Source organism: Lissotriton vulgaris, chromosome 2_1, assembly GCF_964263255.1.
Source record: "Lissotriton vulgaris chromosome 2_1, aLisVul1.2, whole genome shotgun sequence".
NCBI classification, from domain to species: domain Eukaryota; kingdom Metazoa; phylum Chordata; class Amphibia; order Caudata; family Salamandridae; genus Lissotriton; species Lissotriton vulgaris.
Window position 1 is genome coordinate 718,158,990 of NC_141687.1, and position 17,049 is coordinate 718,176,038.

At 45.0% G+C, this 17,049-nt stretch overlaps 1 protein-coding gene across 1 annotated transcript in view; it reads left to right on the plus strand.

Annotated features, from left to right (window-relative positions):
* Positions 1 to 1,814: 1,814 nt before the first annotated feature.
* NRIP3 (nuclear receptor interacting protein 3) overlaps positions 1,815 to 17,049 on the plus strand; it is a 274,148-nt gene continuing 258,913 nt past the window's right edge. The window contains exon 1 of the mRNA XM_086955990.1: positions 1,815 to 2,108. Within this exon, the coding sequence (XP_086812116.1) occupies positions 1,935 to 2,108 (174 nt within the window). The 5' untranslated portion in view covers positions 1,815 to 1,934. The remainder of the gene's footprint in view (positions 2,109 to 17,049) is intronic.

Below are 17,049 nucleotides of genomic sequence, written 5' to 3' on the forward strand. Positions count from 1 at the left end.
CAAGCTAGCCTGGCTGATGAAGGGTGATACCATGCAACCGTTCCCAGGACGCTCGCAGATTTCTTTCAGTAGCAGGGTGCTCAGGTTATCTTTGTATGCTTCTCCCTAGTTTGGCATATGCCACATGCTTTACTATGGTTCTGATATAGTCTCTTACCCTCTGTGATGGCTGCTTCATGGATAGACCACTAGTCTGCTTACCTATTTCAATAAAATACAAATCTATGATCTGCATGTTAAATAATGTGCTTTTCAGGAAACAATAAAAACGACAAGATAATTCTGATGGTAAATGTACCTTTTGGAGAGAGATCAGAGTTTTGTCTAGTAGCAGTTTTGACTCATCTAAGTTAGCTTTGCAAAGGATGTTTGCATGCAGATCACAGAACGATATTTTATGTGCATAGCTTAGCAGTTTGCTGCTTTTGTCGCAGAGACCCTTCCGTTGCTGTGCAGTTCATAATTTACAATCATAATTCAACCCAGAGCTATGAAGTATCATCAAACAGCTGCTTGAAAGCTATATGGTAAAGATTTTAGAAAGTTATGTGTTTTTCAGAGTCTTTCATTATCCTAATGTTCCTAATGTTGCCAAAGAGGGTTTATTTGGGTAGAAATCAATCCTTATTAGTAAAGCCAACCCCTAACCACTATGTGTTACATTCTGAATCCTGAGTGTGTGCTTCTCCAGACCAAGTAGTCTTAAAAAAATACCTACCAGCATGGATGACATGAATCCTACTCCTTGTAGTCCCCTTCGTTGTATGTACCATTTTCTATACACTGATTTACACACCTATGAGTCATTGCCTCTGTGTTTGTGTATGATGTAAAGTGCTCCGACACCCTAGACTGGTATAAGTACACTGATATGAGGCGCTATAAAATAAATTAAATACATGTGAGAGAGGGGTATGTGAAGAGATGAAGGGCACTGTTGGAGTGATAGTGAGAGAATCATTTAAGAGACCCCAACAAAGACTTGAATCCTGGTGCACTCGAAATCATAATTTACTAGTTTTTCAAAGTTAATACAATTGAATGTATAATGGAAAATGTGTTGCAGAATGCAACATTTTTACCCAAAATGTCTTGGGCTGGTGGGGGAATTCCTCAAAGCCTTCTCGTAATTGTCAGTTATGGGTTTCTGGATTAATTTGTTTCTCCAATTCCAGCACTGATCAGTAGACGTTATGCCAGATGGTCTGTGTGTCCGTTTGTGTCCAAGCGTGGGTGGTTGTTCGTGTGTAGTTCGGTGGATATAATTTTCTGGAGGTCAGTAAGGCTGTAGTCTTGATCTATGGCAGGTATACATGTGTGATCGGTTTCACTCTATGGGACTTCTAGCTACGTGCGCGCAGTTACATATACAAAAGGGAACCCTGCTTTTTCAATGTTTGTTGTGCATGCCTTCTCTAGTAAAGATAATTTAACAAGAGTAAAGCTCTTCATCTTATCCTGTCATTTTTTCAGTTGTTCGATACTCCCTTGTATGCATGCAGTCGCGTGGGAGGTTTGCACGTGCAACCTAATTATTTTCTTTTTTTAAATGACAAGTCCGCTTTGTAAGTGTATTTTCCAATTAGTTGCTGTCATTTCAGATGCTGTGTCTGGCTCAGCCAATAAAGAGTTAGCATGATTTTCCCTTTGCATCCAAGTTCTGTCAGAGGCTGTTTATCTACAGCCCCGTGTTACCAGATGACGTCTCCTCCTCCCGCAGCACTGGCTGGGCGACTGATAGTCTTTCAGCACTAGTTCTGAAGGGCAGTCACTGGTATATGCGCGCGCGGCGTGGAGCGCTGAAGGGGCTCGTGCCGAGGGCAGCCACTCGTACTTGCGCGCGAGGCTTGGATCTCGTGAAGGGCTCTTAGCGAGGCAGGGCTCACGTATCTGTGCGCGCGGCTCGGAGCTCGTGAAGGGGCCAGGCCACCGAGATGTTCTACTCGGGCATGCTGACGGACTCGGGGAGGAAGGAGGCCGAGATCAGGGAGGCAGCAGCTCTCCGGCAACAGAGGAGGATGAAGCAGTCGGTGCAGTTCATGCACAAGGACTCGGCAGACCTGCTGCCTTTGGACGGGCTGAAGAAACTGGGGACATCAAAGGACACTGTGAGCATTCACTAATTACACCCGTCCCTCACCCTTACTTTCATATAAGAAGATCTCATTTTAGAAATGTTGTGACAGGAGTGGGGGGTGTGGGGTGAGGGGGGGGGGGGGGGTGTGAAGGAAGTGTGTTCAGGGTACGTGAGCACGCGATGATTACATATGTACAGAGAGAGAAGACGTAGTAGCATCATTTATATAATGCGTTAATAGGCGAAGCCTATCAGATTGCTTAGAGCGCCAGCACTAGTGTTGATCATCTGTGTTCTGTGGTACTAAGATAAAGTACATTGAGTCCATGTGATGTGCAATGTTTGTTTCTCGATGTTTTGGGGAGATTCTTTAAGCTTCATTGCTCTCATGCTGTGGGGCGTTAACAGCTGATAATTACTCTTTCCTTCGTTTTGTCCCCTCCCTCCTGGTTATCATTAGTGGGCGATTTACAACAGCAGCCTTATCCCTAGAGGGTAGTACAACATGATTATTATACGTTTTAATTATAGTACTGCTGCTTTTAAGTTTTTTAAAATATATTTTTATTTTAATAGATGGAAACATTAAATTACAAATTCATGTAGTGATAAAAGCATAACAATCAACATTTCTTCCATCAGAAGTCTCCTCTATACCAATTAAAATATCTTTTGTGCAACATTTCGATACTAAAATTCCGAGAGAAACTGATAAATATCACTTACATACAAGACAGAAAATGCTAACATTCTTAAATAGCAGCTTCTTGATTCATTTATCCCCCGCTAAAATACAAATTAGATTAGCACCTGGAAAACCTATGTCCATACAGTTTTCCCCCAAAGTGCTATTGTGCGAAAAAACACATAAGTGGATTATTATCTGAACGTTCAATGTGTCTGCTAGGAGAGAACATTATGAAATTGTATCCGTCTTCTATACGTGGCCTTTCATCCCATCTATTATTTTTAAACTTCTTAGAGACCATGAGATTGCAATCGGGCACGGGCATTTATCAATCATTCACCGCTGACAATATCGCTTACTGATCCGTCGAAGTTGTATAGATTATTTTTTATATATATATAATTTTGTAAAGTGTCGCCATCCATGTCGCCGCAGAGCACTTAATTTCGAATCTTTTACTTGCTTTGGGGAACATCGCATTATCGCGGCAGGTTATTGAAATGCAGCCTAATGAAAGCTGAATACGCAGATACATTCTTAAGCATACTAATGTCATAGTGCTTACACGTGGTTTCACGAAACACCGCTCGATTAGCAGGTGGCCCGTGCATAGTTTTAGCGATCCACATTGAAGTATCTTGTAGACACGTGTTAGAGAGGCGTCGGGCATGGTTTGGGAGTGGGAGTGAATATTGCACACCAGCCAGAGGCCGGTTTCTCGTCTGGGATCAGCTGTAGTGTTGTCTACCTCTAGGGCTGGCCCTCAATAGGGCCTTCCTTGACTAAGGGGTCCATTGCCACCGCATTGGCTGCCCACGACCTCTGCTGTGGTGGGGAAGGGGGAGGAAGGGGGGGGTGAAAGGAGGGGGGGGATGCAATCTTAGTTCGCGCCCAAAGTGTCAGTAGACTATTTCTGTATCCCATTTAGAAGTGTCCCTATATTCACATCCCAACACAATAAGGTTATGTTGTTGCACGTCCCTCCAAGACCACTGGTGGATTGTGGAAGGCGTTGTGCGGGGCCGTAGCTTTCATATGTGCAATAGGTGCAGTGGCACCGGGGTCCAGAGGCCTGAATGACCCATTGAACCCCTGCTTATTTTGCATTTTTGGCATTTCCTCTCTTGCACTCTGGCCCATGACACACAGGCTAGCTACTGGTGTTGTGATGCTGTGTAATACACCCTCCTGTCCTCTCTCACCCTTCCACGTTCCGTCAAAAGGCTAACCACTACAGCGAGTAGCCTGGACAGTAGCAGGAGAGATGTATCTGTTGGACACAATAGCATGCAATATTTTCTCAACTCTCAAGGCAGCATACACATTCAGTGGGCGGCCGAGGAACGGGCTTTGCAGATTCACGTGGCGCTGTGTAAAAGGTGAAGCACAATTAAATGTCATCTATAAAGATTGCGTTTTGACTAAATGCTTTCAGGGTTTAGACTATGTTATGAAGCTGATCATATTTGTGTTGCTCTGACCTCTTGAAAATCCATAAAATCTAAACCGTCATCAAGTTAGATCTCTCCTCGTTCAGTGTTCCAAAGTGTTCTGGATCCACGAGATTTACGTTCTAATGGCAGCTCCCTCGCCTGATCACAGCGTGTGATTCTGGACACATAGCTTCACCTCGTGCCTCATTTCCCCATACTTTCCAAAACAGAGACGGCTTGGACACCGACTGACGTGCATATAAAGCGTGCTGTATAAATAATAAGTGGGCTCTGCACGGCTTTGAGTGCATTCTGTGACAATTCACGCCCTGGCGCTCATCAGTATAGACTCGGGGCTCTAGAAGTGGTAAATTGGAGACTATATTCAACAGATGAGGCCGAGTCACCTGGCACGACCTCATTGAAACTGTTCAGCAAATTGTTCTTTTATCCGTCACCATGGATAGGACTAGACCCGATTGCTTCTTTAGGTTCACAGGGACACCCAACAGCTGCTCTCTGCCCCTCGGAGCAGAATGGAAAGCCAGCAGGCTTCCGCCGCAGAACATGTCACAGGGGCATGCTACTGGCGTGTTCTTCGGCAAAGCTCTCTTAGTAGATTCATCCGGGCTCCTTTATTAACTTAGTGCGCTCCGTAACCATCAGCTCGTAAGGTCGCTGGATGAACGTGCTTCCTGTAATTCCGTACTTATATTTCCAGGTATGTTAACAAATACCGAATGCATTCAATCAATCAAGGGTTTGTAGAGTGCGGCAAATCCCTCAAGGCGCTGGACGTGCTAACTGCTTTGTGGTGATCTGTTCACAGGAACAGCCAGGTCTTGAGTCCGTTCCTGAACTGCTGGAGGGAAGAGGTGGTCCTGAGGAGCATAACTACTAGATGGATTTCTTTGCCTTCCTTCCAAGGCCAATCCTGTCGCCCGTCTCCTGTGACATCACTTTGGCGCGATGACGTGGAGGCGACATGATGTCACATAGATATCCAAAGATGGCAGGCTCCTCAGACACGTGATAGGGCGCTGCGCAGCTCAGAGGGGTGTATCCCCCAGCCTCACACTGCTGCTCCTCTCTCCAGAGACTGGGTCAGCCACAGTGTGACTATTGGTCCCATAGTTTGTATCCCTTCAGCCTCCCTGCCTTTTACACTTTTACCTTTGTTACTTCCAGCCTGACTTTTACTTCCATAACAAGCATAGGCTTCAACCCATTCCTTCCATTCATAAGATTAATCTTTGGACAGTTTCCACTGTGAATATTGTATACATTATAGTTTGGGTAATTAGCGGTCCTTCACTCAGGTCTACTCAGCCTCCAACATCACACTTCCATGTCCAGACGTCACCAATGTATCTATGGCATGTTTTGTCTCCTTGATTTATTATTTGTGCTAGATTTCTTATAGTTAGCCTCTGCTCCCAAAACTGCCACTCATGCATCCTTTTACTTTTCTAGTTGCACTTTGTTGTTGTTGGAGTCGTCCTGCTGAGTTTCCACGTACTTATGAAATGGCAGGCTTCTTGCTATCTTTGCCACATTCTTGGAATATCATAGCTTTATTTTTCACCTATTGTTTCATGTATATATTATATCATTTTTGAAATCTATGGAGTGTCAAATTATGTTAGTTCATATTTTTCTGCCCCGTTTTAGCATAGGGCGCTATTCCTAAATCCTTGTGTTGAAAAAGGTATAGGGCTATTTGAATTACGAGATTCTACGGTCTCTTCAGTTCCCACATAACTGGATTTACTGACCTTGCCTATTAATCTGCTGCATAATTTGCCGATTGTCTCAACAAATCTTTCTACTTCAAAATAATCAACAGTTACTAAACAAAAAGTGCCTCACGTTGTTCTGTGCAGTTGCAGACACCTTGCAAGAGTTAATTTATCACCTTTCAATTGCAGATTGTTCTATTCAGATGGTAAATTGATAATAATGAAGGGCAACTTTGCCCTGACACAATTAATAGTTTTTAAAATGACAAAGTAACATAACAATACGGCTACAGATTAAGCCTCATTATTCCACATAATTTGCTTTTTCTTGCTGCATAATTGTCTCAACCCTGCTGCAGGATTTGGTCTTTCAATGCTGCATAATTTCAGTGCCCCTGACATTGTCACATGTTTAAGACTAGAATCCATATGTGCGTCCACCCTTGTACCTGTCACTGGCCCCTCTCTATTTGGAACCCAATCTGGTCTCTTTTCATCAATGCAAAGCTTTACAACTAACTCTTTGAGAAGTCATAATCATAATAGTCAAGAATGTCTTTGATTCCGGCTCTAACTGTCACGTGCAGCTCTCCTCGCCATCAGACCGCTCAAGTTCAGCAGAGCAATGGCGGCACAATCATTGGAGTGGCGAAAGCTCTATCATTTTATGTTAGGATAATAGTCATGTAATGCGTTTTGAAGCTGGGCACCCATAATGCATTGTTTGCAGATTTCTCATTGATGGCAATCAAGATGTTTGGCGAAGTTATTGTTTGTCTATGAAGTGAAGTTTGGACTGCTCATTCTATTTTTAGTGATGCGATAGCACATACCCTTTGACCGATGACATTACAGGATTTGGCATTCTATGACCTTCAGCTCAGGTCCTGGCTCATGTATTTTTTTTCCCAAAGATCTTTACTGGAAATTCTGATGCTGCCCCAAGTCATTACATTGTGACTGATAAAGGGTAGAAACTATATATTACCAAAACAAGCGAAAAGGTGTCGTAGGCTGCTTCACAGACATAGCACGCATGCAGCAGTGCAGAAAAGCCCCAGACGAAGTAGTATGTTTTGGAGCTGCTTATGTTATGCCAGAAACCGGTCCTCGGAAGCTTGTTTCGGGTCCAGGGAAGACATGGCTTGGCGGTTCGGGCTGGACTGTTCCCATGAGGCACAGGGTCAAACTGATTTGCATATAGCCATGTCTGAACTGGGGTGGCAGAGTGGGCTAAAGAACGGTGATGGATTAAACCCAGATCTTTTGACTGGGTGTGAGTGTTTGATTGATTCAGATGCTCCGTCCATCACCACCCCCTTTTGTACCGCTTTTGCCCGCCATAAGTGTGGCAGGGTATGCTCAGACGTGAGTCCCTTGCTCACTTTGCCACTGGATTCAAGCAAGCCGGGCTGAAGACAGCTGGAATGCCAGAAACTGGTCCTCGGAAGCTTGTTTCTGGACCAGGGAAGACATGGCTTGGCGGTTCGGGCTGGACTGTTCCCATGAGGCACAGGGTCAGACTGATTTGCATATAGCCATGTCTGAACTGGGGTGGCAGAGTGGGCTAAAGAACGGTGATGGATTAAACCCAGATCTTTTGACTGGGTGTGAGTGTTTGATTGACTCAGATGCTACGTCCATCACCACCCCCTTTTGTACCGTATGTTATGACTTAAGCAGCCCCCAAGTTCATGCGAAGCCTAGATGCATCACCAAACAAAAGAGGTCACCTGTTCTTCGGATCCACTGTCGAGTGGCCAGTATCCTGGAAAAGCTTATCCTCGCCAGGCATCCCTCAAGTAAACAGAATAAACAAAACAGTCACTGAGGTTTGGTAGTTAAGAGCTGCAAACTACAGTCGCAAAGCTGCAGAGCGGAAGTGACATCACTGTCCGGGGTACTACTTTTATTGTGTACTATTGAGCAAAAGAACTATTAGGCAGCTGTGTGTGGGTCCTGCAAGGCCACACCATCCAGTAGTGCACCACCACTGTACTAAGACAGGGCTCCCCACTGATTCATGAACATTTGCTCAGTCCTACGGACCCTGGGGACGGTGTGTGAAGTCCAAAGAGTTCTGCACCGGTTCTTCCTGACAGCACTGTTTTGTCCGCATTGAGCTTCCTTCAACTCATGTCTCCAATCTCTCTTCTTACTCTCTCCAGGCATGATCCGTTTGTCTTCCACATCTCTTTCTTATTGTTCTTCATTTCACTTCTATTACTTTATTGATCGCCTCAGTAGCCTTTTTGAAAATGCCCCTGGCATTGCTTATGAAATGCTTGCAGTGCTGATGTAGATTCTGTTGTTCCTCATCTGCCTGACTTCCGGGTTGTGGTGGTGCCTGACATCGGGGTGTTCCTGGAGACTGAATATACTCTTCCTTTATCAATTCTCACCATTTTTTTTTATGTTTTATTCCATTATATCATCAACCCTTTCAGCCGACGAGATAGAAATCCCTGGCTCCTTCTAAAGAGCAAGGTAGAAAGTCCTGTGTTCAGATAAAGGTCTGTGCCTTCATGCATACCTGACAGAAAAAACAACCTTCTTCCACTAATCCCTACCTCTCTCACAGTACGTTGTGACTGAAACACCCCGGTGTCAATATATCCTTCTCTTGCTCCGAGTTTCTCTCACATCAACAACACCCTCTCATCTCTCACAGACCACAAATCTAGTTTATGAATCAATCTCTTTGCACTTGATTCTTTTCCTGAATTTGTTCTGTGTGCTTCCATCCATTCACTCAACTCTTTCTGCGTGTCGTTTGATACATATGCAGTCAGGCGAATCTTGCATGTTACATCCCTTCTCTTATTGGCTTGTGGCCTGAGGAGACTCCTTATTACTCCCACTGCTTCTTGTGTAGTTCTTTGTCTTTCCAATGTTGCCTGGTGGGTCATGCAGAATGGACTTTGGCATCTTGTAGAGCATCTTCATTACTCTTGTAGAGATAATTTAATTCAGAATTGCCTAGCAATGTAACAGGCACAATGTGAGTCGAGAACAACCCTTCTCAGAGAGCTATAATTAAACATCTGTGGTGAAACAGACTCCATGAGGTAAGGCAGAAGCGTGATCAGAAGGTCGCGGTCCTTTGAGGCACACGGTGTATTTTCAGCTCTGCTCTTCTTGCTTTCTTTATCGTTCTGTCGCATCATCCATGCACTTTTCTCTGTGATGGCTTAGATGAGAGGGTCAATAAAGACAATAAAGGTTCCCCCTATTTTAATTTCAGGTCCAAGAGGAGGGGAAAATAAACAAGCAAAAACTGAAGGAAAACCTCTAGTTGACCTATATTTCTTTTAAGTATAGCCAATGGCTTAACATCACCCCACAAGACGAGAGGGTGCCTGCATTTGTCACCGTGATATCTCACTTGCACCACAACTATTTATAAACTTATGACTGTACCAAGTGTCTGTGATTCAAAGGGCCTCCTGCACCTGCTCCTACTGTTGCAGCGAAAATGTAAAGCGTGAGAATTAACAATGTTGGAAAATCCCAAATAAAAAGTTGACAGAATATGGTGAAGTGGTGCACTGCTGCAGGCAACACAAGTTGAGAGCTTAGAGAGAAATGAGATACCTGATGAATGAATGAATGAATGAATGAATGAATGAAAATCATCTTATGCCGCGCGCACTTAGCCCAACGGGCGTCAAGGCCTGATTACAATTGGCATGATTTACATTTTGACTGACAGCTTGATATGGATATCCCGTCAACCTTATTAAAAGGGCATTATGTCATAATGCACTTGACCAGACCTCTGTGCCTGCTCGATACATTTTTCAGAGCGTCTCTGCAGCTCTTCCATTGCGAACAAGGAGGCTCCATCGGTTCAGCAATGGTGGCTGATAGGGGGGTTCCTTTGTACAGGGATGCCACCATGATGCAAACTGCGAGGGGTTGTTCCTTTGTACAGGGATGACACCATTATGCAAACTGTTGGGGGTGTTCTTTCTATGGGGATACCGCCATGAAGCACAATCCTAAAACAAACAACACTAATGTAAATAAGAAGAGACTGCTACTTATGCAACAAAGAAAAAATATGGCAGACCAACAATTATACGCACATGGGACTAAGACAAATTAGAGGGGACATATTTAAACATATACAATTACAGTGGAATGTTACGCTATATTATGTGACTCTTTAGAGCGCGGCTAATCACCCATTAAGGTATAGAGGTGCTGAGGAGGGTAGGCTTGGGGGGGTGATCATGCCTTTTTCACCTTGAAGAGCCATGTTTTGAGGTTCCTTCAGAAGTCCCTGAGGGAAGGGGAGATTCTGAAGTGTTTCAGGAGGTCGTTCCAGGTCTTGGCTGCAAGATATAACGAGGAGCTTCATCTACTTCTGGTCTTCTTGATGCAAGGGAGGTGTGGTCTTGCTTGGGATGCAGATCAAAGCTGTTTGGTGGGTTGGTAGAAGTTGAGGTGGTGGTTGAGGTAGCTGGACCAGTGTTGTGGAGAGCTCTGTTGGTGTGGGTGAGTAGCTTGAATTTACATCTTTCCTGAACTGGGAGCCAGTGGAGATTGTTGACATGTGGAGTGGTGCAGTTATTTTGTGGGATGTTCAGAATGAGTCTGGAAGTGGCGTTCTGGGTGATTTAGAGTCAGTGTAGGACATGGGATTCAGACATAGAGAGCATTTCCGTTATGAAGTCTACTCATGATAAGAGCCTGGGTGACAGTTCGTCTGGTGTTTAGTGGGATCCACTTGAAAGTCTTGCACAACATTTGCAGGATGTGGAAGCATAGTGAGGAGACATTGTTGATCTGTCTGCTCATAGAGAGGTTGCTGTCCAGGATGACCCAGAGTTTGTTGGCATGGTCTACTGGAGTATGTTGGGGGCCAAGTTTAGAGGTCCACCAAGAGGCATCCAAGTTGAGTGGTTGTTGCTGAAGATAAGGGCTTAGGTTTTGTCTGTGTTAAGCGGGAGGCAGTTGTTTCTCATCCAAGCAGCGACGTTGCTTATGCAGTTGATGAAGTGTGCTTTGGCAGTGCTGGTTGAGTCAGTAATGTAGAGGATGAGCTGTTTGTCACTGGTGTAGGATACTATCTTGATGCCGTTGGTTCTGACAATGTCAGTGAGGGGCGTCATGGAGACGGTGAAGAGTGTTGGGCTGAGTGATGATCCGTGAGAGACTCTGCAAATGAGTTTACTTGGATTCTGAGGCGCAGGAGGGAAGTATAACTCATTGAGTTCTTTGTGAGGAAGGAGGATACTCACTTGAGAGCCGGTCTGCAGGTGCTCAAGTGCTGAAGCTTTCTGATGAGTGACTTGTGGAAGGCTGTCTCGAAAGCTACAGAGAGGTCGTGGAGGATGAGTGTGGTCATTTCTCCTCCGTCGAGGATGCCTCTGATGTCTAGGAGTTGATGGAGTTCTAAGTGGTCTGTGAGTTGGGTATTGATAGCTTTTTCATTGACTTTAGCTGGAAAGGGCAGGAGCAAGATAGGTCTGTAGCTGCTGAGGGTGTTGGGGTCCGCTGTTGGTTTCTTCAGTAGGGTGTTGACTTCTGCATTTTTCCTGCAAGAAGGGAAGGTGGCAGTGGTATAGGAGGTGTTGATGACAGCAGTGAGAGTGGGGGAGATGATGGCTCTTCTAAGTTTGTACATGAAGTGAGGGCACAGGTTTTAGGGGGCTTCTGAGTGGATAGTATTCATCAGGGCTGTAGTTTCTTAATTCGAAAGGGGCTTAGCTGCTGTTTGAGATCGTCGTAGAGTGCTTGGGAAGGGATGATGTCGTTGTTGGCAGCTGCCAGATTGGAGAACTTCTTGTTGATGGTGAAGAGTTCTTTGCCATTGTTGGACCTGGCTTAGAGTCTGAGAATTAGGGTATATTTCTTAGTTTCTCATGATTTTTGGTAAAGAAACAGGTGATGGACGGAATGCTGGACAATGCAAACATTCATCCCCAGTCACAAAGATCTGGGTGTAATCCACCATTCTTTTGCTCACCACACCACCCCAGTTTGGACCCAGCCATATGCAAATCAGTCATGACCCAGTTCTTTGTGGGAACAATCCAGCCTGAACTGCCAAGCCAGGTCCTCCCTGGACCGGAAACAAGCATCCTGGGACCGGTTTCTGGGCATCACCCTTCGTCAGCCAGGCTAGCTTGAATCCAGTGGTGCAGTGAGCACAGGACCCACGTCTGGGCATACCCTTCCCACTTAGGGCGACATATGCAAAAGAAACAGGTGATGGACGGAATGCTGGACAATGCAAACATTCATCCCCAGTCACAAAGATCTGGGTGTAATCCACCATTCTTTTGCTCACCACACCACCCCAGTTTGGACCCAGCCATATGCAAATCAGTCATGACCCAGTTCTTTGTGGGAACAGTCCAGCCTGAACTGCCAAGCCAGGTCCTCCCTGGACCGGAAACAAGCATCCTGGGACCGGTTTCTGGGCATCACCCTTCGTCAGCCAGGCTAGCTTGAATCCAGTGGTGCAGTGAGCACAGGACCCACGTCTGGGCATACCCTTCCCACTTAGGGCGACAAATGCAAAAGAAACAGTTGATGGACGTAATGCTGGACAATGCAAACATTCACCCCAGCCACAAAGATCTGTGTTTAATCTCATAATTTTTGGTGGCAGAGGTTGAGGGTGACTTTGTGTGTGGATCTTACGGTGGTGTTTTTGTTGAGCCTCCATTTTCTCTCAAGGTGTTTGCAGTGACACATGGACTCCCTGAGCTCGTTCAGGTACCACAGAGGTCGTGTTTTTTTGTTTTAGGTCTTGTTTCTGGTGGGAACAGTGCAGTTGGCACAGTCGGAGAGCCATTTATTGAAGAACTTGTATCGACATTAAGGTTCCAGGTGTGGTTGGGTGGGTGTTCCTGTCGGGTCTTGGTCTAGTTTTCTTCAGATAGTTTGCCCCAGTGTCTTGATGGTGATTTTGGTTTTTCTGGAGGGGTGGCTTGGTGTGCGGGTATTTTGAAATGTATGATGTAGTGGTCAGTGTAATAACAGTAAACAAGTAGATAATAAAGCCAGGGAGAAACAGTATGTAGGAAGCACAGAAACCAATTAAAAAGTACAAAATTGAATTTATATGTACATATTTAAGGTAAAAACATTTGAAATTCCAAAAAATCCAAAAACATAACAACAAATTAAAAAATCAGTAAATCTAATATAGAGAAATTATCTTTATAACACAATTACACAAAAATTGATAAAAGGGTGGCAGAAATAATCATCAATGATGTAGTGGTCAGACCATGTGAGCAGTATCATGAGGATGGTGGCAGGGCTTTAAGTGGGCCAGATCTTGCTGGTGGTCAGCACTGGCAGTTCCAAAAAGCAGGTGCCGAAACGGGTCTCTATCGGGCTTCCATTTTTGCCTTCACCTTCAGGGTGAAAAAAAAATCTAAATCTACAGCAGTACCACTCTTCACTACCTTTGAGTTAACTTCAAAAAGTCTCCTTATAGTTATTTTACAGTCTCATCATTTCAGAACCGAAGTACTGTCAATATTATAGGCAACAAAGCCATAGTTGTTGCTTATGTACCTTATGCAACTAACAGCCATTGCCAACGCCAATAGTCCAGGCTTGTTGTAGGTAATCTTACTTATTGTATTATACATCAGGATTTAATCACAGAAGCAGCAAAATGCCAGTTGGGCGGCACACTATGCTTAACACAGACTTTTAGCCTAGGTGTTTTAAGCCACACCCTTAACTATATCAGCCACAACCCTTTGAGAGACCCCCCCAGTTTTTTCAGCCCACTTAAAGCCCTGGATGGAGGTGATCTTGTTGTAGGATAAAATAGGGTCAACGGATGGGCCTTCTGTGTGGGTTGGCGCTTGGACAAGCTGGGTGAGTCCGAGGCTGCCGAGGAGGGCATTGAAGTTAGGGTCTGTGGTGTCTTCCAGATGGAAATTGAGGCCCCAAGGAGGATGTAGGTGGTTGAGCTGATGGAGAGGGGAGGGATTGAGTCTGCAATGCGGTTGCAGAATTCTGCTTAGGAGTTTAGGGAATGGCAGACAAGGGTTCCTTTAAGGGTGGTGTAGTCCGTTTGTTTTATTAAGTGGAGGTGTTCCATGAGGTTGGTGTCATAGTTCGCATATGTGGTGCAGCCAATTGTATTTTTGTAGATGATCACAAGTCCTCCACTTGGGGTATGATTTTTTCAGACGGCTGGATGGCTGCAGCGATGTCCGGATTGGAGGCTGGATTGAGTCATGTTTTGGTCAGAAAGAGGTCAGGAGTTTTGCTGGTAAGGAGGTCCCAGATGTCAGTGTTATTCTTTCTGAGGGATAGGACGCTGAGGAGCATGGCGGACAGTTGGTGCGGAGTGGTGTTGGTGGTGTGCGTTAGTTGCTTGGAGGTGGTGGTGTCTGCGTCTGAAGTGCTGCAGGTGGAATTGCAATGGTTGCAAGAGAAAGGTTCTGCCGTGGTGCTGGGGGGATGTGCTGCAGCAGCGTGCTTGCCAGTTTGTGTTGTTGAGGTTGCGGAGGATGGCAGAGGAGTAGTGGCGGTGTTCGTTGGTGCCAGTGGCGGTTATGGTGCATGTCAACGTTTATGTACGCATGGAATGGATAAGGGAATTGGATGTTTTTTGTTATGCATCAAACTGAATTTCTTATCTACTAAGATCATGTGGTGTCTGAGAACTTGATGCGCTAGAGGAAATTAACGAAGTAGTGGATGATATTTTTTCAACCAGATCTAGTTCAATTGTAATCTGTGTTTGCAAGGTAGGCTGATGCATGTCATGGAGCCAGTCTTCCAATAGTGTGTTGTCCTGCGACAGAGAATATGCTCTGATGCTTCAATTTGTATTTTGTATTCTTGTGCACAGTTGCACTTAAAAGCATGTGCAGAATTATGCATCGCACTTCAGTTTTAGGATACACGTGGCTGCATGGTTTAACATACTGTAGATTGTTTACATTTTGTATACTTAGACACCCCTCCCCTTTGCAGTATTAAGACGCAAATCTTGAATGCCACTAGTATCTTATAAAGTGGAAGTGCCTATAATTAATTTCAGCACCAGAACAAACACCAGCTTCACCTGTCCAAACTTACCACAATAAAATGCACGCAGAGTTCATAGATGCTGAACCTGTTGTCCCTGAAAGACTTCTTCAATTAAGCGTAAGAGAGTCATTGCTTGAAGGCATTATTTAGAAAATAAAGGCTACCTTAAGACTCTTGTTTGCTTGAAATGTAAAACCTTCCATTTGTAACAAACCTTCCCTTTACCTGCTCCACATTAAAATGGAGCACATTAGCAAGATTAATTCAATTGGTATTGTAAAGGTGCTGGATACAGTAGCATTTATATAGCACTTTATAGTCTTATGTGGTTTGCCCATTCACGATGGGCAGTAGGCTACAACGTGGAGTAGTGGAGTAGCTTGTGGTTGGCAGTGCAGTATTTCCTAAGGTTCTATGTGGGAAGCCTTTTGGTGCCTTTCATGAGTGACAAGAGAGGTGCTCTTATCTTGTTTTACATGCAGCACAAAGCACATTGATGGAGGACATGTGAGAAATAGGCACCAAAGGTAGGATTAAAAGTGAAAGGCACCAATGAAAAAGGAAGGGATCTAACTGGACGGTCTAAGTTAGAAGTGGTCCATTATGGGGCCAGAGGGAATAAAATATTTTGGCAACTGCAGAGTACCAACCTAGCCAGAGGGGATGCTGTGTGCACGTGCAGCAAGAACATGACAAATTAGAAAAGACATAGTTATCAATACGGTAACACCTACAAAGCAGAGATGCTGTCTAATGAGTAACATTATGCCAAATGGGCAAGAATGGGGGTTGGTGACATTAGGTTTGCTGAGCTGAAAGCAGAAGAAAACAATGATCCGCCCCATGTTACTGTTCTCTCCTCACCGCTCAACGCAAGCCCAATACTTTTCATAGACCCTGAGACCCCTGCTCTTTATAATTTCCATGGAGAGGCATCCGCTTGTCATGTTAGAATTGCCTCCCAGATAACGTCTACTTTCATTATGAGTCATGAGTGATATTTCAGGTTAAGTGCCAAAGACCCTCATTACGAGTCACCCTTAATAACTCCTGGTATTCCCCCACCCCAGAATTACTGTTACTATAGGTCTTGGCAATTCAGAGAGTGGGAAAATAACAGAAAATTATGACTTTTTGGGGAGCATCTTGCAGAAATCAGACCTACCCTTCTGATACCTGCGTGTTTTCCCTGGTATTCCACCAGGAGATTTTGTCGCTTGCACAAGTGAAATATTCAGGTAAAACAACATGGAACTGCATTGTTCCTTCAAAACGTACAGTTCTGGTGGCCTCTGCCAGGTGCCTTCCGATTATGACCGGTTACTCACCGGTAATATTCATTACTCCGAGTCGTAGCCCTCCCCGTCCCAGTCCTAACTACATGAGCATAGCTCCTCCCACCAGAAACTCCCAAGCAACTTAAAACCCATCCCTTCCCTCCAGGCCACACCCATACCCTGAGGCATATAACTCTGTGACCCGCCAATCAACATCCTGTACCTAACACACACAAGAAGCCAAACAGGGAGGGAGGGATGGGCACCTGGACTGGGACCGGGAGGGCTACGACTAGGAGTAATGAATATTACCGGTGAGTAACCGGTCATTACCTCCTCGTCAGCCCTCCCCATCCCAGTCCTAACTACATTAGCAGATACCAAAGCAAGAATCGGCTTCACTCAGTAGCAAAAACAGACTTTATTAAAGCACATAAAATGTCACACCACCGAAGCAGAACGCTACAAGCGTCCCCAAACCCAGCAGAATCAGTCTCTCCAACCACAAAACAATAATTGGACATAAAGGTGTGTGGAGAACTCCAGGTAGCAGCCCTGTAGATCTCATCCATGGAAGCCCCCTGAAAACCAGCCCAGGAAGCCGCCACCACCTGAGGCAATCTTCCTTGAACAGACCCAAGAGCCAACACACCACAGGCCTCATACGCAACACCCACAGCCCTTCGCAGCCAACGAACGAGGGTATCCCTAGAAGGCTTCAGACCTTGACCAGCTAGTCCAAAGGTCACAAAAAGGGATTCCACCTTACCAAACTGCTCAGTACGCATCAAATAGATCTCCAGAGCCCTCCGAACGT